General features: G+C 43.0%; 3 protein-coding genes across 7 annotated transcripts in view; 1 reads left to right on the top strand and 2 right to left on the bottom strand.

The window, feature by feature from the left end:
• Positions 1-40: 40 nt before the first annotated feature.
• On the bottom strand, positions 41-4,373 carry LOC135699966 (prolyl 3-hydroxylase sudestada1-like). 3 transcript variants are annotated; one of them, XM_065220293.1, is made up of 6 exons: positions 4,119-4,373; positions 1,801-2,031; positions 1,537-1,737; positions 1,266-1,481; positions 727-1,205; positions 41-664 (listed from the first exon to the last, which is right to left on the bottom strand). In XM_065220293.1, exons 1-6 carry the CDS (start codon positions 4,234-4,236, stop codon positions 191-193), a joined length of 1,719 nt encoding a protein of 572 aa, XP_065076365.1. In that variant the 5' UTR covers positions 4,237-4,373; the 3' UTR covers positions 41-190. The 3 variants fall into 3 exon arrangements, with proteins under 3 accessions (XP_065076365.1, XP_065076367.1, XP_065076376.1); XM_065220295.1 differs by lacking the exons at positions 41-664; positions 727-1,205; positions 1,266-1,481; positions 1,537-1,737; positions 1,801-2,031 and adding an exon at positions 2,238-3,803; XM_065220304.1 differs by lacking the exons at positions 41-664; positions 727-1,205; positions 1,266-1,481; ... (1 more) ...; positions 1,801-2,031; positions 4,119-4,373 and adding exons at positions 2,238-3,803; positions 3,885-4,065.
• Positions 4,374-7,066: 2,693 nt separating this feature from the next.
• elm (calcineurin like EF-hand protein 1 elm) lies at positions 7,067-8,482 on the top strand. Its single transcript, XM_065220539.1, has 2 exons — positions 7,067-7,243; positions 7,685-8,482. Exons 1-2 carry the CDS (start codon positions 7,177-7,179, stop codon positions 8,185-8,187), a joined length of 570 nt encoding a protein of 189 aa, XP_065076611.1. The 5' UTR covers positions 7,067-7,176; the 3' UTR covers positions 8,188-8,482.
• A 40-nt stretch (positions 8,483-8,522) lies between these two features.
• The window catches only part of Sec23 (transport protein Sec23), a 229,938-nt gene continuing 215,883 nt past the window's right edge, over positions 8,523-22,577 (bottom strand). Inside the window, exons 1-4 of one of the 3 annotated variants that reach the window (XM_065220246.1) lie at positions 22,241-22,393; positions 19,955-22,182; positions 19,779-19,796; positions 8,523-8,974 (exon numbers count right to left, since the gene is read on the bottom strand). In XM_065220246.1, coding sequence (XP_065076318.1) covers positions 8,885-8,974; positions 19,779-19,796; positions 19,955-22,180 — 2,334 coding nt within the window. In that variant the 5' untranslated portion in view covers positions 22,181-22,182; positions 22,241-22,393 and the 3' untranslated portion in view covers positions 8,523-8,884. Of the gene's footprint in view, positions 8,975-19,778; positions 19,797-19,954; positions 22,185-22,240; positions 22,394-22,577 lie in introns of those variants that run through there. The other 2 variants (XM_065220251.1, XM_065220253.1) reach the window with 2 other exon arrangements.

Here is a 22,577-nt window from a genome sequence, read left to right as displayed (position 1 = left end):
TCAAAACCAAGTGTAACAAATTGACAAATGTCAACATCAATATGGATTTTAGACTAAGTTCTGTTCTGTAAATAAACACAAACACACACTCGTTCAAATTAGGGAGTTCAAACACATGCAAACGGATCGACTGGCACCAATTTGATGACCCCCTCCCCCCTTTCCAACCACCAGCTCGTCTGCCTCTGCTTTATTCAGTCTTCTGCTTGTTTCCACCTTGCTTACCGAACCGTTTCCTCAAAAACTTAAGGATCGAGTTGAAGGAGAAGATCACCGGAATCATGATGGGCAGGAACAACGGAATGTAGATGGCGTACTTTTGCTCGCTGGGGAAGTACAGCAGGGCCAGCATGCTCGGATCGAAGAAAGCTCGCTCGGCCGACACGTATGCCCGCCGCGCTTCGGCAGCAGCCTCCGCCAGTCGATTGGCCAGCAGGTGCTGCTTTGCCAGAATGATCCGCTCGTGGGCATCCTTGATGGCCGCTCCGACCTGGTCGTTGATTACGATGTAGTCGATTCCACCGAGCAGCTGAATCAGCGACTGCAGGGTCAACGTTGCCGAGTGGATTCGGTAGATGGTGTTGGAGCGGACAAAGTTGTCCACCTCCCAGATGCGGGGTTCGATTGAGTTGAACGGGATTATGCTAGAGTCTAGTAGGGGGATCTAGAAAAAACAAAAACCTTTAGTAAAAGCTAGGCTAGATAGAGTTCTGCGACGAAACTTACATTATTCTCGAGATCGAAAATCTTTCGCAACTGGTACAATAGCACTGGCATCACATCCTGGGAGCTGATGTAGATTTCAGCATTGCCCGACGGGTTCTCCATGCACTTTGCGATTGCATCCTCGGAAGGATTCGCCAGCACGATTCCGCCCCATTTGGCCGAAGTGAACGCTTCTACGTTGTTGGTGGAAGCACGGCTGCCATCTTTGCGGTAGATTCGTAGAGGAGCAAGTCCGCACGGAGGAACGTACACCACCAGATGGATCGCCGGGTCGTTTGAAATTTGATTACCCAGCTTCTTCTCGAACGCCGTGATGACATGCGGCAGGGCATCCTCCTGAATGGCATAGTGTCTGTGTAGTTTGCCTTCGTCCGGAATCTGCTTCTGGGGATTATGAATCTCAACCTGGTAGACCCATTGGGTTTTTACCGTGAAGTTGGCGATCGTTGACAGGCCATTCAGAAAAGGGATAATGTAGTCTGGAAAGTTCAATTTCTGTAATCTGAAACTGTTGAAGCCCAGTGTGAATTGAAACTTACTTTCGGCAGCAGCACGGGCATTCCAGTGAATCTTCTGAATGTCTGGCCGAGGATTCAGCACCGAAATCAGTATCTCGTAGTGCGGTTGCATCGGTGCCGTATTCAGCCTCAGTTGACGACCCTTGCTCGTTTGCATGTCCCTCGAACCCAGGATAGCTTTGAGCTTGTACTCCTGAAGTATCCATGACGACAGCACTTGATAGATCTTCAGGGAGGCTGGAAGAAATATTCGTTTAGTGAAATGACAACCCAAATGACAGTGAAAACCTACTGGCACTCTCGGAAATGAAGGCCGTCCGTTCGGAAGTCACCAGAACATCGTCTTCCAGTTTGCCCCACTCGATGAGTGCAAACTCTCCCAGACCTAGGGGATAGCGCGTTAGGATTGCAGCCTCCAACGCTGCTGGAGTTTTTGTTGATTCAGCAATGGTCGGATCTAGCGAGAATTCCTCCAACTGAAGATTGAACACAACTGGAATAATTTTTTAACCTTTAGTCAACCGTCAATAAGTCGTTTGTTGAACCTAGAACTCACAGTTGTTCTCAAACTTTTTGCCAAGTTCAAACAGCAGAATGTCCCGCCGTTCTTTGGACTTCGTGAACAGTCCCATTCGGATGGTAGCTTTGATGGGGACGTCGTCCAGTGATTCAATTTCCGAATACGGCAGTGGGACGCGATAGACTTCGGTGGTTTTCCACCACATGGGAACGCCAATCACGATGATAACCACGACGAAGGCCAACGTGGCGTAGAAGTGGATGGAGTCTGTTGAGTACGTGTGATAGTGTATGAAAATGTACGTAGCGATAATTTTGCCCTTAGTTAAAATTATGTAAATACTACGCTAAATGTACCAGATTTTGAACCAAATAGAAACGTCAGATTACGCCAGCTTATGCGAAACAAGCATTCGTAATAGGGATAGTTCTCTGAGCCCAATTTCCGGCCCCACAAACAAATCCAAACCAAAGTTTCGTCTCAATCAAAAGCATACGCATCGTTTATTATTTACTCCCTATAGCTACAAGCCAGAATGTACGTGTACGGATGACCATTTCTTCCTCCGGCCTGCTCCTGCTCCAGGAACACATTCTTCGACACGTACTTGGTAAACTTGGTCGTTCCTTCGGCCCTATAGACCAAATTCAACACGTTGTCCTTCGGGTACACGGTCAACAGGACCGGATCGGCTTCGTCCGGTTCCTCCGAGTTGCTGCTGGGATGCTGCTCCCCATCCGGGACGAGATAGGTCACCACGCCCACATTTTCCTGTGCGTTCAGATATAGCAGCACATCCAGGGTGCAATCCGAGTAGGACGTCGGATCACCGATGACTGTGTAGCAGCTTTTCTGCCAACGCTGCAACTCGATGGCACAGGTGGGTGATTTGGCCTTCGGACCGGCCAGGTCCAGCTCAGTGTACTCGTGTAGCAAGCGGAAAATGTCCCGACTCGTGAACAGTTTGTACAGGTCCGACAGGGGACCGGACTTGACGGTGCTGAAATCAAGAATTTCGTACTTCCGCAGATGGGCCGGACCTTTGATGACCCACCTGAGATCGGTGCTCGTTCGGAGAGTTTCGGCCATCACGTCGAAAATATCCGGATTGAGGAACTCCCCCAGCGATATTTCGGAAAACATTTCCACCTTCTTTTGAACATTGTACTTGACTTCATCGATCAGGAAGACGTTGTTAATCCACTCGGGGAGTTGCATCCCATCCGGTTCGGAACCGAAATAGTGAGTGTCGATGATTATGGAAGAATGTGGAACACTTTCCTGGTCGACGGGTCCGTGGAACCAACCGTTGATCGTCAATCTTGGATATTCGAAGGTCGTTACTTCCCCGACCTGGTGAAAGGACTTCTCGCAGACTTTGAAAAAGACCAGCTGATTGTTCCGAGGGTATATACAATCGGTCACCGGGAACACGGGAAGGATATTCTCATCAGCTTTGAACAGCTCCAACGCTCCACCGTGTTCAGCCGACCACTGCCGGTGACTCTCCCATGGACTCAGATAAAACACGAACGCAATCCTTCGATCGGTCAACAGATCGTCGTGCACCAGCAAGTAATCTCCCGCATTGTACATCGAACACGATGCCGAAACACTACTCAACCGGATCCCAGTCAATTCCTGCATCATCGGAAGCACCTTCTCTTTCAGATTTTTGTAGAACCCAGCCAAAAACTTCTTCGTTACCGCACACAAGTCCATCGTTTGGTAGAACTCATACAGATCCATTTGCTTCCGCTTCCAATCCATCTCGGTGAATTCCCGTTCCAACTCACGAGTCACTTCGCATTCCTTTTCGTTTTCCTCTAAAAATCCCTGCAAAATAGCTACCTGAAAAGGATCACTTTTCAGCTGGTAATCATTCCCCCGTAGGGCTTCGTTCTTAGACCAACTTTGGTTGAACTGTTCCCGAAAATCCTCCTCCAAGTATTTCCCACTAATAGCAACCGACGGTTGGTCCAATTTTTGTATTTTGTTGCGACTGATTTCCGGCTCATCCTCTGCAGCCCTTTTGAAACCTACAACGAAAAAGACACCAATGGAGATTCGCTTGAGAATAGATTTTCTAGAAAAGGATGCTTGAAGTGAATCACACTCACCCATCATTTTTCCAGACTTTTCAATGACGCGAAATAACACTTCTTGAACTTTCTTCACATATGAGAAGTAAACAGTTTTGGATAGAGATAGGGTACTTTTGAGTCGGATCCGGCAAAAATGTTGGTATTTTCGTGTGACAAGTTGGAAAATCTTACTTTTCTAACATGCTCGAGTGTCATAATTTATCAGAGATTATCACTTTTTAAAGGACTTTATTACCGATTGGCACTTACCATCTTCCGAATCCAATGTTTTCGTGCTCTCTTCCGCCGTTGGATCCTTCTCCTTCAGTTCGGCGTCCATTTCACCGGAGGCTTTTTCCTTCAACCGAGCACTTTCCGTTTCATCCATTTGGATTTAATGAAACTATCGATGGTAATGCCGCCACAAGTAGTGGAAATTAGCTTCTGTAATTTTTGTCTAAAACTCGGAGAAAATAGAAGCCGCTCCCAGAAAAAGTGAAACGAATCGCGTGTTTTTGGTTCTAGCTTTTTGACAGTTCGTTGAATTCGAGTCGCATCATCAGCAGGGCCGCATTTGGAATGATCGTGTGGTACGAAACGATTCCGAAGGGCATCTAGTCTAGAAACCTTTGAAGCGGTGGGAAAATTGGAGCTATCCTCCCAATCCCGAAAATTTAACACCAAATTTAAGGGGCAAGCAGTCGAAACGACAAACTTTTTCATACAAGTGTTCATACAAAAAAATGTTTCGTTTCAACTTGCGCAATTGGGCCCAAATATTCAACATCACTAAAACGGATTGCAGGATCATAATCAGTTAATCAGTGCTTTATCGTGTGCTTAACTGAAAAACAGCAAACGGTATTTTTTACCAAAAAATTCACATAACTTTCTTTTTATGGCATAGACCTTGACATAGACCTGTTGGCTCATAATCGCCCGAAACCTTCATCGGTAACAAACAAAATCTACTGAACACTCAAAAAATATTGAAATCTAAATATGTAGTATAAAAGTTACGCTAAATCGCAACTCTCCGTACCGACGCAAAGGTCGGTATAAAGGGAGAGAATGCAAGCCTAGGCTGTGTTCCATTTGGTGAATTTTCACTTAAATTTGACAGTTCGAAAATAAATTAAGATGTTCGAAAATCCCTCTGCTGTTGATCTTTCTATTTTCGAGAATATGTTTGTCAAAATAGATTCCTGGTCTGTCAGAAATAAGTCTGGTACAAAAGCAGGTTTATTTGAAAATTTTCCATCTGTCAAATTTAAGTGAAAATTCACCAAATGGAACACAGCCTTAGGGCATCTTTAGCGGTGGTCTGTTCTAGATTTAAATCTATGTCACTTTTGGACCAGTCAAACTAAAATAGACCAAGGTAAAATATAAAAAATGTGAACCTTCACACTGGTTGGTCTATTTTTAACCGCTCTATTGTAGCCATTTTGTATCTTGTTCAGTACTCGTTTTTATCTTACTATACTCGACTCGGTAGATAATCTTAAAACTACGTGCATTCAAACCGCAATTTTTCAACAAAAGAACGATAATTGAAATCCAGAACGCTCCGAACAATAGAATCTTGTAACCGGTGAAAGGCCGGTCTAGTTTTCCTGCAACATCATTAAGTTTCTGCTGGGACTCGAGTGTTCAGTTGAACAACATTGTCAACGCCACCCTCCAGAAGTACTAGTCACCGGTGTTGGATTATGCTTTTCACGTGAGTTATATCGTCTTTTAATTATTATTCTTTTCTATCTAATAGGAAATAATCTTTCCAGTTCTCTGCCCGTATGGTCAGCACTTGTAATCTGAACACCCGCTTCGAGAGCATCCTTAGAAGTGTACCGAATATTTGCCCATTGAATCCTGGTCGGCGGAGACAAGCCAGACAAATTTTGGTTAATTCGGGATAAGGACACGGAAGTGTGCTTCATGAGAAATAATTTAATTATTAACGTTAGCGACTTTCGAACGGATGGTGTTTGTGTGGGTTTTGTGAAATATGTGACATCGTCCCCCCATCGTTCCAGATTCGAGACATTAAATAGTTTTGACGAACCGATTCCCCACTGCAGCATCCGAATTCCGGGCATACTTTTCATCGAAGACATTTCTTTCGGAGACATTTCTTTCCCTTCGTTGAAATTTATGCCCGGAATTCAGCTGCAGGTTTGCTAAATCTCGATGAACATTTCAAAAGTCCTATGTACTTTGATCGATTCTCTTCATCGACTTTCTCTTTCGATATCCACGCCCACATTTCGTGCTATTTTTGCCACAAAGTTTTATAGCAGAAGTTACTATTTTGCGCTTAGAACATTGAACACAGCAGGGAATGCTTTTGATGTTGAGTTATTAGCGACAGAGAAAGTCGATTAAGAGAATCGATCAATGAAGATAGGACGTTTTGAAATGTTTATCTAGAAATAATCTAGCAAGCCTGATCTCCCTGAGAGGATCCCCTACTACATTTGACAGATATTTTGTTTTCATTTTGTTTTGCCTTGCCGTCGTGCTGAATCTTGCGCTAGAAAATCGATGTTCCGGATGAGAAGGCTCTGTCGAGAGCTCTGTATCTTGATCAAAAAGGCTTCGAAGATCGAGCTTTTTGGCTCAGCTCTGGTACTATCTTCGGTCCCAAGCTAATCGATTCACCCCTCGAAACATAGGAAAATCCACTAACCCCTCATTTTATCTGTCAAACTTTCATAGCTAATCAAAACAAACATTGTGTAGTAGTAGAATTTCGATTAGAATAGGGAACTTTAATCGTTTGCTTGGGACCAATAGGCTAGTCAAGTAGTGAGCCAATTTAAAATCGTTAGTTTCGTATTGATTGTTGGTATAAAGCTTGCGTCGAGTGAAAATAACTCTGAGTTTGTTGAAAAAATGCCTGTGTATTATACATCTAAGACGACGCCATTTGTGATTTTTCCGAGGCTTAACCATAAAATGAATAAATTCTAATCTACCTTCGTTTAGTAATATTTTTGAGTGTGCATTTCCCTCATCGGACGTGAACCGTCTGCCAGCCCTATCCTAAAGCCGGGCGAAACGGGCGTTTCTGAATGGCCCAGCGATTTTTTTTTATTATGTGAACGCACGGCTGCCAGCTGTCGTGTTTTACAGTTGTTTTTTTTTTCTCAAAAACACTCGCCCCCCTTCGGCTTTTGGAGCTCGTCATTCGGTCAAAGTCACGACAGCTAGTTGGAAGTGACTGGTATTGTGGTCAGCAAAGATTAGGGTTCAGTGTTTTTTTGCTTGTTTGTGCCGAATAACAACCTTTGAACTTGAAGCTTCTCGTCAACATAAACTACCAGTTATGGGAAATAAATCGTCACTGCTGCTCCGGGAGGAGGAAATTACACAAATTCACGAGGAAACTGGATGTGAGTATCGAGGAGGGGCGGTTGGGGGCGGTGTTCCGTCGGCCTTGGAAAATTCCCAATCAATGCTGGGTGTTTGCAGTTTTCATTTACTGCTAATGGATGGGGCTTTGTACCGACGACTCTTCGTAAAACGGTAATAATTGGGGACTTTATTGTTGGGAGGTGCTGTTCACTGTGTCGAGGTGACACGAGTTTGATAAGTAGGCCTACCTGTGTGCTATGGTTTCAATATTCGAGGACTTGAGGTGCCTTATCATCGGTCGCTTATCACAGCGATGTGTATTCACCTAGTACCGTGTAGTGGATTTTGATTGGCGTTTTTAATTACGTTGTCTGAGAGGCGATGTGTGCAATTAGCATGTTTGCTTGGTGGATCATTAGCTACCACAATTGCTAAGCACGATCTCACGTGATTGGTTTGTTTTGTTTTTTTTTTCGCAGTCACCCCGAACCAGATCGAACGTTTGTATTCGCGTTTCACCTCACTGGATCGCAGCGACTGTGGAACACTGACTCGGGAGGATTTCCTACGGATTCCGGAGCTGGCCATCAATCCACTGTGCGAACGGATTGTCCATTCGTTCTTTGCCGACAGCAGTGATGATCGGGTCAACTTCCGCCAGTTTACCCAGGTGCTGGCCCATTTCCGCCCCATCAAGCCGAACAAGGAGAATAAGCTGAACAACCGTGAGGAGAAGCTACTGTTCGCTTTCAAGATGTACGACCTGGACGACGATGACAACATCTCGCGGGATGAGCTGCTGAGCATCCTGCAGATGATGGTCGGTGCCAACATCAGTCAGGATCAACTGAACAGCATCGCCGAAAGGACGATCGTCGAGGCGGACTCGATGGGCCAGGGCAAGATCACGTTCGAGGACTTTTGCCGTGCCTTGGAGCGCACCGATGTCGAGCAGAAGATGTCGATTCGGTTCCTGAACTGAAATCGACGCTCGTGGTGTGATTGGTTTGCCAATTTGGGGCAATCTTAGTTCACAGTAGATGTTCGTTTTTCTTTCTGTTTCAGGGCGGTAGGAGAGTTTTTCGTTTTAGTTTTAAAGTTGGAACTAATACACACGACGAGCGCTAAACAGATATGGGGGAAGATGGACGATTGTTTGGGGATATTTCCAAAGAAGAAGATAATTAAATGTTTGTGATGTAGTAGCTGCATGGTGTAAATAGTGGAATAAAAGAAAGAGTATTACAAATAAATAATTAATGTGTGTGTAACCAAAACCAGGAGCCGCGATTTCTTTCGAAAGAAAAGTCATTCACGGGTTTGACCCTTCTCAATTTATTTACTCAAACAGTTATACAGTTTCGTTTTCAACATATAAATCATCTAGTTAAATATTTTCATCAATTATATTTCCACTTGCTCGCTTATTCGCTTCATCGACGACTTGAATCGATGGCGGTCTGCGCTGAACACTTCTCGATCTTTAATTGAAAAGCATCCCGTCGCGCACATTTCTTTATCTTTCTTCTTCCTACACATATACCTACCACAAGCACAAAGATTAAATTGACGCTGAGACAACCACACAATCATGTCATCGGAGTAGCTTGATAAAATGGGATAGTTATCTGACACACTTTTAAATGGGGACGAAAGCGATTGGCAAAATCCTTCCTCTATTAGGTGGTGGAGGAGACGGCCAGTTTCTTGAGGTGTTCCATGAATACTTGTAGCGACACGTCGTCGGTGAGGACCGGAGCACCGCCATCCTGTTGGTGGGGAAAAAAAGAAACATTCGTTATTTTTATTTTAAAGGCATGCTTTTAATCCCATAGCCATTACTGGAATGTTTAGCAATTATGTATCAATTTGATAATTTATGCAGTTTGTTACTGAACCACTATGAAAAGTACCATAATTTCGCGTAGTTTTGAAAAAATACCAAAATAATGTGTTACGTGGTTATGTTAAATTGAGCTGAATATGTAGATAGGTATTATTGACTAGTGAATGGAAAAAGCATACGTTTAGGTGCCACGCGAAATTATGGCTTTTCGGGGTACTTACGTAACTTAAAGACTAAACAAATGTTGATTATTCTTCTGGCACCTAAGAGGATCGAATCTACGATTACTAATAACTGGAGAAAATTTAAATAGCTTTAAAACCTTACTACTTGATATTGAATACGAAGATTCCAAGCATTTTTGTTGGTGCAGGATTTAGGCCACCCGCTAAACAGAAACCTACAAACGAGATCAATCCGCATAGATCAATACGACGAATTGGGGGAAATGGGACAAGGCGGTCACTCTGGCCTATGGGCATCAACGCACTTCACAAAAATATACCTAGTATAGGGGATGTTTTTCCTTGATTTGTTTTCCGTCGATCTTGTTTTCCGTACTGTGTATCAATGCTACCGACGCCAGGGAGGCAGCTCCCACACCTAGACCCTACCTATTGACCCATCAACTTATGAATATGCCACTGGAGGCGATGAAGCAGCAATATGTCTCTTCAAAAATACATATGGAACTCCATCAGGTCCAGTATTGAAGGATGACTTGAGCAGAGTCGCGGCCTTGGAAATCATCTCAGCATTAACATCAATTGCACCCAGCGTTTGATCATTTACTGGAACGTTCCTGGCAGCCAGGTTAATATGGTCGTCAGTTAGTATTAGTCATTAGTGAATACACTGGCAAACACTGGCACGGAAAAAGGCGGCATATATCCTGAACGGTGGCAGCAACTTCTCCGTTGAATTTCAATAGACGATGGGAGGCCGGATTCCCTGCGTTCACGTAGTTCCAAAAGGATTTCGGGTGTAGCTTAAGTTTGCGCTGGATGCTTCGTTGGAAACTTGAAAAGCATTCTCGACTAACTCACTGGTACATGTGCTCAGTGTCTGTTTTTATTATTTACCATCACGCACAAGGAGTACTGTTTCAACCCACTGTAGATGAATTGCGTTCAGTTTGAATATCTTGGCTGTGACGAACGAGCAAAACGAACAAATGAGTTCATTATACATCATCGAATACGCGTTTGTTGATATTCACCAGTGCTTGATTATCCAACCAAAAATTGTCAAAATCAGAAGCGAACAAAAGTTCACCCGTGCACTCGTCTATTAATGGACGACTGCACCGATGGATTTGAGTTCACTCACTCGAGAAAAAGTGTCCATAGACGAGTGCACGGATGGATTTGAGTTCACTCACTCGACAAAAAGTGACACAACAGCGGGGCCCTGTTTACTAAAAATGAACACATATGTGTTCATTTTTAGTAAACAGGGCCCCGCTGTTGTGTCACTTTTTGTCGAGTGAGTGAACTCAAATCCATCCGTGCACTCGTCTATGAATCATAAACACTAAATGTCCATGAATAATGAACATTAAGTGTTCATGATTAGTAAACATTGCCCGCAGCTTGTGTCACTTTTTCACGAGTGAGTGAACTCAAATTCATCAGTGCAGTCGTCCATTAATAGACGAGTGCACGGGTGAACTTTTGTTCATCTACTGAACAAAAATTGGCACAACAGCGGAGCCCTGTTTACTAAAAATGAACACATGAATAATGCTCGCGTAACATTTAAAAAGGGCCTATCAACTTTTGTTAACAACTTGCTAGGTCCTTTTCACCAGAACCGAAGTACGCCCACGCAAACCAAGAGCACTATCAGGAAGGGGAGAATTTCCCCTACCCGATGGTGTTGTTAGTTTGCGTGGGCGTGTTCGGTTCGCGCGAAGAGGACTTAACAAGTTTTGTGTACAAAAGTTGATAGGCCCATTTCAAATTTTATGCGAGATTATTCATGTATTCAGTTTTAGTAAACAGGGCCCCACTGTTGTGTCAATTTTTATTCAGTAGATGAACAAAAGTTCACCCGTGCACTCGTCTTTTAGGTACTGCAGTGTGACGTCATAAATGAACTCAGTGTTATGCCTTGTTCAGACTGGAGAGTTATAACAACAATCAATACGAAACTTACGATTTTAAATTGGCTCACCACTTGACTAGCCTATTGGCACAAACGAAGTGACAGACGACTTACTGGCGAAGAAATCCATTTAAATAATGTGGTTCACTGTAATAGAATTTTCTTGGAAGCTTGTGCCATCATCCACCAGATGGGTTAGTTTTTTTGTTTTGATTTGAACAAAGTTGATTTTGTGTACAATGATTCTTTGACAGTGTGCAAAGAGTGCGTATCATTTTGTCATTTTTTTTATGCATTTCAGTTTTGAGTAGAGTGAAAGAGATAGAACGAAAATATTCTAGTACATTTGGTGAAAATGCTAGTTCAATCTAATAGTAGTGTTGCCATGTGGTACAATCCAGTAGTAGTGGTGTTGCCATGTGGTACACTGAAAAATAGCAATAGCAGGTTAGTCACCAAAGTTTTTGAGCCGCTCCGTCTGTCACTTCGTTTGTGCTATTGGTCCCAAGCAAATCGATTACGTACCCCACTCTAATCAAAATTCTAGTACTACACTATGTTTGTTTTGATTCTCTATGAAAGTTTGACAGATATTTAAAATGAGGGGTTATGGATTTTCCTATGTTTCGAGGGGTGAATTGATTAGCTTGGGGCCGAAGATAGTACCAACCGGTGAACACTCGTGTTTATTTCAGTTACCGTGTGGACGTAATTTGTGATTAGCCCTGGTCCCTTTCAAATTGTATCATTATTTATGTACGGTCCTTATATCTGACATGACGTTTCACATTCATCTAGTGATGGCCGATTTTCATTCGAATAATCGATTAATTAACATATTTTTAATCGGTTATATCATGCCGATATAAGCATTAACTTCTCCAGAGGATCATCACCGATCGTTTCAAACATGTGCTGCACTCTTATTGGTGGAAAAATGGCAGCACAGTGAACAAAAAATATTCGATTAGTTGTTAATCGAGTAATTAAAAAATGGGACATCTCTGATTTTGGTGTGATTGTTTTGCTAAAAAAGTGCGCAAGATTTCATCTCTACCGAGGGGGCAGCCAAACGACAAAATTACCTTGCATACGGGGGGTATTCATTGGATGAAAGGGACCGCGAAAGAGGACACAAAAATAGAAAGTTTTTCTTCCGACAGTTTCATCTTAGTATTCATCTTTGATAGTACCAGAGCTGAGCCAAAAAGTTGAGTACGTTTCTTCGAGACCTTTTGGTCTTAGAGTTACCTCTATGGTTATAACATGTTATAACGGTTGTCAAATAATTACAACACAGAGACCACCATCAAGATAGCGCTATAACATGTTATAACTCTGTAGTCTGAACGTACTATTAATCGGCTTAACCTTTTTGACAGTTCAGTGGTACTGTTTACAAGCACTTAGTCGTTTTTCCGAAAAAAAAATATTCTAAAATTTCCGAATTTTAACATGAAAATTGTCGAGGAACAGTGCGTTGAAAGGAAGTTGCTTGTGGATATTGCAGAAGTGTGGTTTACATCTCACTGCAGTCTGAAAAATTATCGAGAAAATCCACCCAAGAAAAAAATGACTAAGTCCACGCAAACAGTACCACTGAACTGTCATCAGATTGAGGTTAACCCCGACGGTGCAAAACCTAACTGAAAACAACTCAGGCGATATTGGAAGATTGCCGCAAAAGCTCAACGCAGATGTCGCAACTGCATGATGATGATAATGTTGACAGACTGCATATAAAATTCGTGAAAATTAGCATTAAATCATAATTTTCATCAAGCCTGCGTGAAATCCTTCCAATATAACATTCGAATTGGAGAAGAAAATGTTTTCACGATCAGACTGATGTGCATCTTTAACTTTTCCAGGTGAACTTTCATAAGATATATTCATTTCATTTCACGGCTCCATCAATGCTGCATCGTACATATGATGGTAAACAGAAGTAAATTGCTCAATTACTCAAAATAAAGATGATTTGTCATCTTGTTATCACTTTGAAGACCATCTACCATCATTTTATAGCATGGTGCGTTTTCCGTCGAAAATTGTGAGTATCAATATTTTTGCCTTAAAACGGCCAAAATGAACATTTATTGAATATTGGCGTCCTATACAACCAATTCTCCATTACCACCAGCATGATACAACCTTTCCTAAGTAAATTCACTTAATTTTCACTTTCATCTTAGTGGAAATCGCACATATTCACTATTTTCCGAAAAATGCAGCTGCGCAGGAGGTAACCTCTACCTGTGGGTGCAAACTTGTTATGCATAATTTTCCATGAAAACATCTCCGATCCATACCGAAATAATAACAGTTAGTTTGCAAGCACGTTTTCTTACACGATTCAAGCAAAAGTTTCCACCCGAAATAATAAGTTTTTCTTTATGTACCGATTTGCCCCAAAAATCGTCTGTTTTACTTGGAGAATTTGGAAACTATCCTCCTTCTAGTAGTTCTTACTTCGAAATATAGGTGGCGAAAGCTTGCAAAAGTTTCACTGCAAGACGCCAATTGATGAATCTACGCGAAACCACAGAGAACAGACGTTCAAGCTCGGTCAGAAACTTGTGTAAAATAAGTGGGAACGTCGCCGTTACGTGGTGTTAACATCTCCTGATTTTCTCTAAAAATTTTCCACTTTCGACCAATTTGTCGCTAGTATCGATAAATTTTCTGTTGAAAATTGCCACTTGGCGCTACTAGCACTTAGTGTCTAGTGTAATTTGTGCAACGCCAGCGCCATCATGTTGTCAAAGAGGGTTTTTAAGTGGGGAAGTCGCCGTTAGTGGCGCTTAAGTCAAATAGGAATCTTTACACAAGTTTTTAGAGAAATTTTGTTCGAGCCTCCATGTCTGTTCTCTGTGGCGAAACTGCACCAGTGCATGCGACACCTAGGTGATGAAATGATGAAATCCAAAACCACAAAAGTGATGATGTACTAAAAAATATTCCATACGATTTGACAGCTAGCAAAACGTCATTATCATTTTCACATCATTTCCATCTGCTGGCCAACCGTAACGTAGATTCATCAATCGAGCCACGAATGAACAAAAACAAATGTTGACTTCGATACTCAAAGCACAGACAAACAGACATAACACATTGAATATTTCTCACTGTAAAACATCGTCGCTAAAACCACAGACAAACAGACATAACACTCACAATTTGTTCATCGAACATGCATTTAACGGACAATTTAAAAGTATAGTAGTTGGTAGCACCGCCACCTGTGGCGCTCATAGTCGAGTCCCTTGCGTTTGACGTTTACACACTACCGCCATCTGTTCTGCGTAGTGCCCACCACAGTGTACTCAACAAATGGCGGTAATGTTTTAGTGACGATGTTTTACAGTGAGAAATATTCAATGTGTTATGTCTGTTTGTCTGTGCTAAAACATTACCGCCATCTGTTGAGTACACTGTGGTGGGCACTGCGCTGAAGAGATGGCGGTAGTGTGTAAACGTCAAACGCAAGGGAATTGCCTATGCGCGCCACAGGTGGCGGTACTACCAACTACGATACTTTTATATTGTCCGTTAAATGCTTGTTCGATGAACTATTTGCGAGAGTTATGTCTGTTTGTCTGTGCTCAAAGGTTGCCTTGATCAAGATAATGTTTTTACGTCAACATTCAAATTCATGCAGGTAGTTTGTCTATATGTTTAGGTTGTCTTTCTTCTTTTTCAGCTAAGTTGAGTATTAGGTTTTGTACCGTCGGGGTTAACCTCAATCTGATGACAGTTTAGTGGTACTGTTTACGTGGACTTAGCCGATTTTTTCTTGGGTGGATTTTCTCGATAATTTTTCAGACTGCAGTGAGATGTAAACCACATTTCTGCAATGTTCACGAGCAACATCCTTGCAATGTGCTGTTCCTCGACAATTTTCAAGTTAAAATTTGGAAATTTTTGAAATTTTTTTTCGAAAAAACGACTAAGTGCTTGTAAACAGTACCACTGAACTGTCAAAAAGGTTCAGCCGATTAACACTGAGTTCATTCGTGACGTCACGCTGCAGAACCTAGTTAGGCAATCGATTTTTTCCAGGCCTCAGCGATATTGTGTTTTTTGGTCACGATCAAACTCCAGCTGATGTTTCCGGATTGCATTGTGAAATTGAAAAAGTTGTTCGAAGGGGCAGAATCAGCGAATGAATGAAATTTCTTATGAAAAAAAAAAATCTAAACTTTGTAAGGAGAATCCCGAAATCATTACAATGCCATAATAAAGTATCAAATATTCACACAGCAATAGTTTTTAATAAAAATAAACCGAATAGATTATTTAAATAAAAAAGATTGATTATTTTTGTTTTACGAAATAGTTCGGTAAAAACTACCGAACCGCTCGGTAAAAAACTACCGAAACGTTCAGTAATGTTGACAGTTCATCAACAAAATTGTTTACGGATCGTTCGGTAGTCTTTTCGATTACCGAACTGATTACCGAACGTTCAGCTGTTGAAAGTTCGGTAAAAAATTACAGAATACGGTAAAAATTTCTAAGTGTGTGCGCTGTAGTTGTCGAGAAGGCTAATAGCATAGAGGTAACTCCAAGACCAGATGGTCCCGAAGAAACTTTTTGGCTCAGCTCTGGTTCAATCTTCAGTCCCAAGATAATCGTAACCTCTCGTAACATACAAGAATCCACGAACCCCTCATTTTATCTGTCAAACTTTCATAGCGAATCAAAACAAACATGGTGTAGTACTAGAATTTCGACTAGAATGGGATACGTTAATCGATTTGCTTGGGACCAATAGGCTAGTCAAATAGTGAGCCAATTTAAAATCGTTAGTTTCCACCGGTTGATAATAGCTCCTGCGTGAAATGTTGAGCTATCAGGATCTGGATACAGGAATCCACTATGAGATGGACTCCACGAAAGGCCTGCTAGATTGAAGTCACCTAAAATGAATATCTCATCAACTGGAGTGGCACCATAGAGGTAACTCTAAGACCACTGGGTCCCGAAGAAAATCATTATTATTTTTGGCTCACTCAGTACCAGAACAACGGTCCCAAGCAGTCCCAAGCTATTTCACTCACCCCTGCATGTTCTGCATGAATCCACACACCCCTGATGTTATCTGTCAAACTTTCATAGCGAATCAAAACAAACATAGTGTAGTAATAGAATTTCAACTAGAATAGGGTACGTTAATCGTTTGCTTGGGACCAATAGGCTACTAAAGTGGTGAGCCAATTTAAAATCGTTAGTTTCGTATTGATTGTTGGTGGCACTCTCGATTACTGTGAAAACTGACCGACAGTGTGTATCGATCAGGTGGAATGTACAGAGCGCATAGGAATAGTGTGCGATCACCCAGATTGATGGCTATCCAAACCTGCTCCACATAGTTCCATGAATCGTTCTCGATGGCCTTTGCCTCCAACCCGACACGGACTGCTACAAGGACACCTGTCATAAATAAGTCTGGCGGAATACGAGGTGTGTGGCATATATTAGCGCTAGTGTAAGCAGGTCTTAACTTGACGCTTAACGAGTCAGCAAGCCATGTGTGCAGCCCTCCGTTGTAAGCGTAGCAGTTCAATGCTGGTAAACAGAGGTATCTATGGCAACGCATCATAAACACACACGGGCAACTCTCCACTCACTTACGAAACCAGCTCTTCACAAGGTAAGTTGCACAGGAGGGTTATTTGAAAAAATTTCCATCTGTCGAATTTAAGAGAAAAATCCCGAAATGGAACACATCCTTAGGGGTATTGAAGTAATTGCAATCAGATTATGTATAGTAACCGATATACCCAACTGATGTGACGGAATCTCTGATTTATCAATTCTGCGATAAAGATATTCAAGCCCGTTATTTGCTTAATTTGTCCAGATTATGAAATTCATTTTTTTTTTTCCTGTGATCTTGAAATTGTCATAGACCTTCTACAATTGCATGAAGTTTCGAAAAAAAATCGAGATTCAGTATTCTGACTATTTTACTTTATGATCTAGATAGTTTTCCAAGCCTATGATGTTAAAAATCGTCTAGGAAAATGTTCAATCCCTCAACATTTTTTTAAAGGCCAGGCAATTAAAAAATATTTGTAAATCGGGTATTTGTTCAAACATCAAGAAAAAAATTCATGTTACAGAATCTTGAGTATTGTAAGTCCAGTTTTTGTTTAAATGTCACATCCAAGATCAGAAAATGTTTTCTATTTTTCATGAGCATTGGTCAAGGACTGTAAACTTATATTCCAAAACTCTAAAACTAATCCCTGAATCCGTAATTTTTCACGATCGAGATTTTAAGTTCTAGACACATTCATATGTTCTTTTATGTCCGTGATCTTCCATCCTGGAAATTTTCCTCGTTCCAGAATAATGAGATTTTTTCTTAGACTGCGATCTAGAAAAGTTGTCTAGCTCTACGGTTACGGTTAGCGATATTGCAGTCAATTTTAATTGTTTATGGGAAAGTTAGAAGATACAGGCATACCTCGATATAACGTAACCAACCGGTGAACACTCGTGTTTATTTCAGTTACCATGCGACGTAATTTGTGATTAGCCCCGGTCCCTTTCAAATTGTATCATTATTTGCGTACGGCCCTTATATTTGAAATGACATTTCACATTCATCTAGTGGTGGCCAATTTTCATTCGAATAATCGGTTAATCGATTAACGAACCGAAAAGTAAAATATTTGTAATCGGTTATATCATGCCGATATAAGCATTAACATCTCCAGCGGATCATTACCGATCGTTTAAAACATGTGCTGCACTCTCATTGGTGGAAAAATGGCAGCACAGTGAACAAAAAATAATCGATTAGTTGTTAATCGAGTAATTAAAAAATGGGACATCTCTGATTTTGGTGTGATTGTTTTGATAAAAATGAGCGCAAAATTTCATCTCTACCGAGGGGGCAGCAAAACCACAAAATTGCCTTGAATACGGGGGTATTCATTGGATGAAAGGGACCGTGAAAGAGGACACTAAAATTGAAAGTTTTTCTTCCGACAGTTTCATCTTAGTATTCATCTTTGACGTAACTGTCACTTTTGACTTCCATAATTCCATTTAACAATTGAATCATATACATTAATATTACCAATAGATGGGAGATTATCTCATCTGTCCGATGGTGTTATTACTTTTCTTGTTTGAATAATCGTTTGCGAAAAATCGGCAGTGGAAGTCAAAAGTGACAGTTACGTTATATCGAGGTATAACTGTACTGATAAGTAAGCACATATCATCGGAAAGAGGACGTGTGTGTGAGAAAATTTGCGAACAAATCTAAGGGCACCGGTGGGATTCGAACCCACAATTCCCATTCAGTACACGGGTGCATTGCCAATTATACAACGGTGGACCTATGAACGAATTAAAAGGAAATAAACTAACACACTCAAAGCTGTTCATAAAATAGTCACATTCGAAGTGTTTTTTTTTTGCTATCGAGCATGAAGCTTTAGTGTGAATTTATTAGCTAGACAAAGGTCTGAAGAGGGTAGGTTGATAGTTCCGCTAGAGTACGCAGTATGAAAATTGACTAGAAGTTGGGCCATTAATGCGACAGTACTAGTCAAACGCACACTTCTTTACCTATCTGATGCATTCATGGAGGAAGTGCGCGTTTTGTGGAATAGTGCTAGCGACGTTGCATCACTACCTAAAGCACCACGTTGCCGAAAGCATTTCTAGTCGATGGTGTGTTATAATGCAATTCTTCTTTAGCTAACTATTGCGTTGCTCCTCTCGTCATGACCAACGTAGTCATCTCATAGATAAAGCAGTAGGGTGGTTGTTGCGTGCTGTACCATCATCAGCATTGTTGACGGTTACTCCCGCCTTGAGTAGTTACATTCAAAGCGTTTTTTGTCACTTCATACGTCTAGTTCACGATTTTCAGATTTGTTTGGAGATGCTATAAATAGGTTGCAATCAAATTCCTGGTTCAGTGGCCACCCTGGAATAAGTAATTGGTCGCCATTTGCCAACTTTGGCGACAAAAGGTCGTATGAATAAAAATAGTTTACCGTCCTTTTCCCGTGCTTTTCTAACGGAACTCTTTTATTCATATGTCCTAAAGACTGCAGATGCTGCTCGTCGAACATTTCAACAGGGATAAAGTGTACATTTTTCTACAGCGCACAAAATCGAAAATACACAGGCATAACTTTTGTCATCGTCTGTGCTCCATCGAAAGTTGTGCTTCGGAAATATGAAAGCGGTAGATACAGCATGACTATTTGTCTAGGAAGAATGCGTCCCAAACAAAAATAATATATTACCAATAATTCCCTAGCGATGGTTCCTGTGCTGTGTAGCCTACCATTTTAAAATTACGTTACCCCTTCTAACTAAAAATTCTGTTAGTCTAGAATGGATGCCTTGATGATCTAGTTTAATGGTTAGTCACAATGCTAAATGAGTTTACAAGCAATCGATGGGTTATGGCGGTCCAACATTCCAATATCTAAGAGTTAGTGTGAGTGATGTCGTATGATACCCAACGGATGAGTTACGGGACTGCTACAGCAATGAACCAACAACGTCTTCTACCTCAACTTGATCCCACACACAATCACCGAAATACCCGAAATAGAGAACAAATCAAAATTGATATCTACCGCCATGGGAGCAGCCGTCTGAACCCACCCACAATGAATGGAGTTGTTGTGGAATTTGCAGCACCGTAGTCGAACATCCAGCAGGGAGAGTCAGGGTCCAGTCAGATAAAAAAAAAACGAAATCAAACACACTCAGTCACACACAGCTTCATTGTGGCGGAAGCAAGCAAACTCACCTGACCATACGCGTACATGTTGTTATGCGTCTGCGAGGGGTTCACCTTGGACAGCAGGAAACGGGCCTGCGATCCGCCCTGCTCCGTGTCGATGTACCGCGGCATGGGGAAGCGGGTTTGCAGGATTTCCTGGGCGTCGTCCACCGGCGCCTGCAGCAGCTGTTTGAAGTTCTCGTACTCGGGCATGTCCTGGTACTTGCGACTACGCCACTGGGCAATGGTTTCGCCGTGGAAAATGAGAATTTGGAAGAAGGTATCCATCAGGAGGATCCGATCCGGCTGGATGGAGGAAGTGTCCAGCAGTACGGGTTCGGGAGGCCCGTTGAAGGAGTATGAGTACAGGATAGGTTGGATCATGATTAGGGACTGAGTAAGATCTTCTCTCATGAGCATGTGACGGTAGAAGGTGGTTTCGTCGGGAGAATTGTTGAAGACCTGCAGGAATTGGGACCGACGGAGGTGGTACATGAACTGTGGGAAGAGGGAGAAATTTTCCGCCAGCCGGAAGGTGTTCGGGTCGTCTTTGCTGTATTCGCCGAATTTCTGACAAAGGCGGATGAGTTGCCGATCGACCCAACGGAGGGTGTCCGGACCGTCGTCAGATTCTGCTCTGTAGACGACCATTCGAGACATCAGTACAGCAGCGGCTTCCTGATCGAATCCGGCACTGATCATGTGCAGGTTGGAGGTTGCGTCAGCCCAACTTCGCGCCACTGTTGTGACCCGAATCCGCCGTTGTCCACTGGAATGTTGATACTGACTAATAAACTGGAGACAACCTCGTCCGCCCTGCGGGATCGGAGCCGCATGTTGATTGGCGACTTCGAAGAAAAATGCCATCGTGCTGTTGGGGGTGATTGTGCACAGCTTCCATTGGGCCGTGTTGCCCATCCCGATTTCCGAATCGGAAACGGAAGCGTTCTTAACGTTTAGCGACACGCACGATCCGATGCCGCCTTCGATCTTCAACTCTCGCGAACATTTAATCTCCAAGGTTCCGTTGAAGGCCATCTTTAGGTCTCCCTTCTGGTCCACGGCAAATACTCTCTGGTAGGTTTGTTTGAACAGGGACGAGTTGAACGAATCGCCCATAACCATGTGACCACCGGTGGAGTTACAACACTGCTTCATCTCCATCAGGCCAGTTTGATCCAACGCACAGGAGTAGATGTCGATGCAGTGCCCGTTGGTGGCCGTCCTCAGCGCTAGCGATTCATAGTGTTTAATTGCTTTCTTCATATACTTTGCATTGTCCTTCTGGATGTCGTGATGCGAACGGATCGGGTGCTTCAGTTCATCATCAACAACTTGACCGGGTCCCTGCGAGCATGGTCCTCCGAGGAACGTCATGATCCTTGCTCCCGTATTCGGGTAGGTACATTCCAGTAGACCAACGGCAATCGACAGAGCCGCACCAGAAGATCTCAGGAATCGCTTTCCTTGCGGAACTGGCCACGGATCTCGCTGCAGTTCTCCCAGTAGGTCAGTCAGTGCCATGTCGCACTTGTGAAGTGGCTGAAGGAAACGATTCGCTGGTGGAACCGGCCCAGCAGGCACACGCATCTGCTGCTGTCCCTGGCCTGGCTGATTTGGACCCGGACCTCGTCCGATTCCCAACATATCCTGAATCTGCTTAGCCGACAGATCTTTCGTTCCACGGAATACGTAGCTTTTCGAGCAACCATCGGTTCCCAGCTCGTGGACCTGAACCATCTTGCCGAAGGTAATCAGCCCGACCAAGGCATTGGCCGGAAGCAAACTAAGCGACATCTGCAGCGAATCCTTTAGGGCGGTCAGTTCCTCCTCGTCCATGCAGGTGTCCACCACGAACAGAAACACCGGCGGTAGGCACGGTGCCCGAGTAATGGTGTACTCAATCGTACTGAATCCGGCAATCAGTTCCGCCGGCTGGTGTTGCTCGGAAATGGCCGCATACTGCGGTGGGAACGGGTTCCTCTGGAAACAGAAGTTACACACCCACAACTTGGCCCGGTAGTCCACCTGGCACATCGGGTTCAGAATCGCCCGGCAAGTAGTTCGGGTGCATACGACCGGATCGTACATGATCGGTGGCAAATCCGGTCGTTCCTTCAACGGCTGGTACAGGCAACCCAGTGGGACCACCAACCGGCTAGTATCAATCCGGCTCGATGGCCAAACGTTCCACGTAAACCGGATGCCATCGCGGTCTTCGTTTTGCTGGATGAATTCTTCGTACGTCGTCATCCCTGTGGAGAGGGGAAATTCAGGGTCAGGTTCAGAAATCTCGGAGTTCAACCGACCTACCTTTAAATTTTCACCGTTCTCCGGTGCACCAATAACAGTTCGCAACTTTTCAACACTTTTCAATCAAATTAGCACAAAACCAGCATAATTAACTGGCCAAAAACTTCCAAGAGTGCCACTTGGAATCGATTGCTAAGGAAAAAAGTCCACGACGAAAGCGAGAAACACGTCAGACCGTAGCTGTCAAGCGGTTTGCGTTTTCGCTTTTTCGCCACAAACACGTCACTTTCGCCCGCGATGACGCCCTTCAGAATTGAATGGAAAACTCGTGTATCACCGCGGCTCTCGTATTGTTTATGTTTATCCTCGTAAGTTCGGCACAGTCAAAAGCCGATCT

The sequence above is a fragment of the Ochlerotatus camptorhynchus genome, unplaced genomic scaffold, assembly GCF_037179485.1.
Source record: "Ochlerotatus camptorhynchus isolate MF236.1 unplaced genomic scaffold, CSIRO-AGI_Acam_v1.1 ptg000010l, whole genome shotgun sequence".
In the NCBI taxonomy this organism is placed as follows: Eukaryota; Metazoa; Arthropoda; class Insecta; order Diptera; family Culicidae; genus Ochlerotatus; species Ochlerotatus camptorhynchus.
Note: the sequence above shows the minus strand (reverse complement) of the source record. Positions and strands in the feature narration are given on the sequence as shown.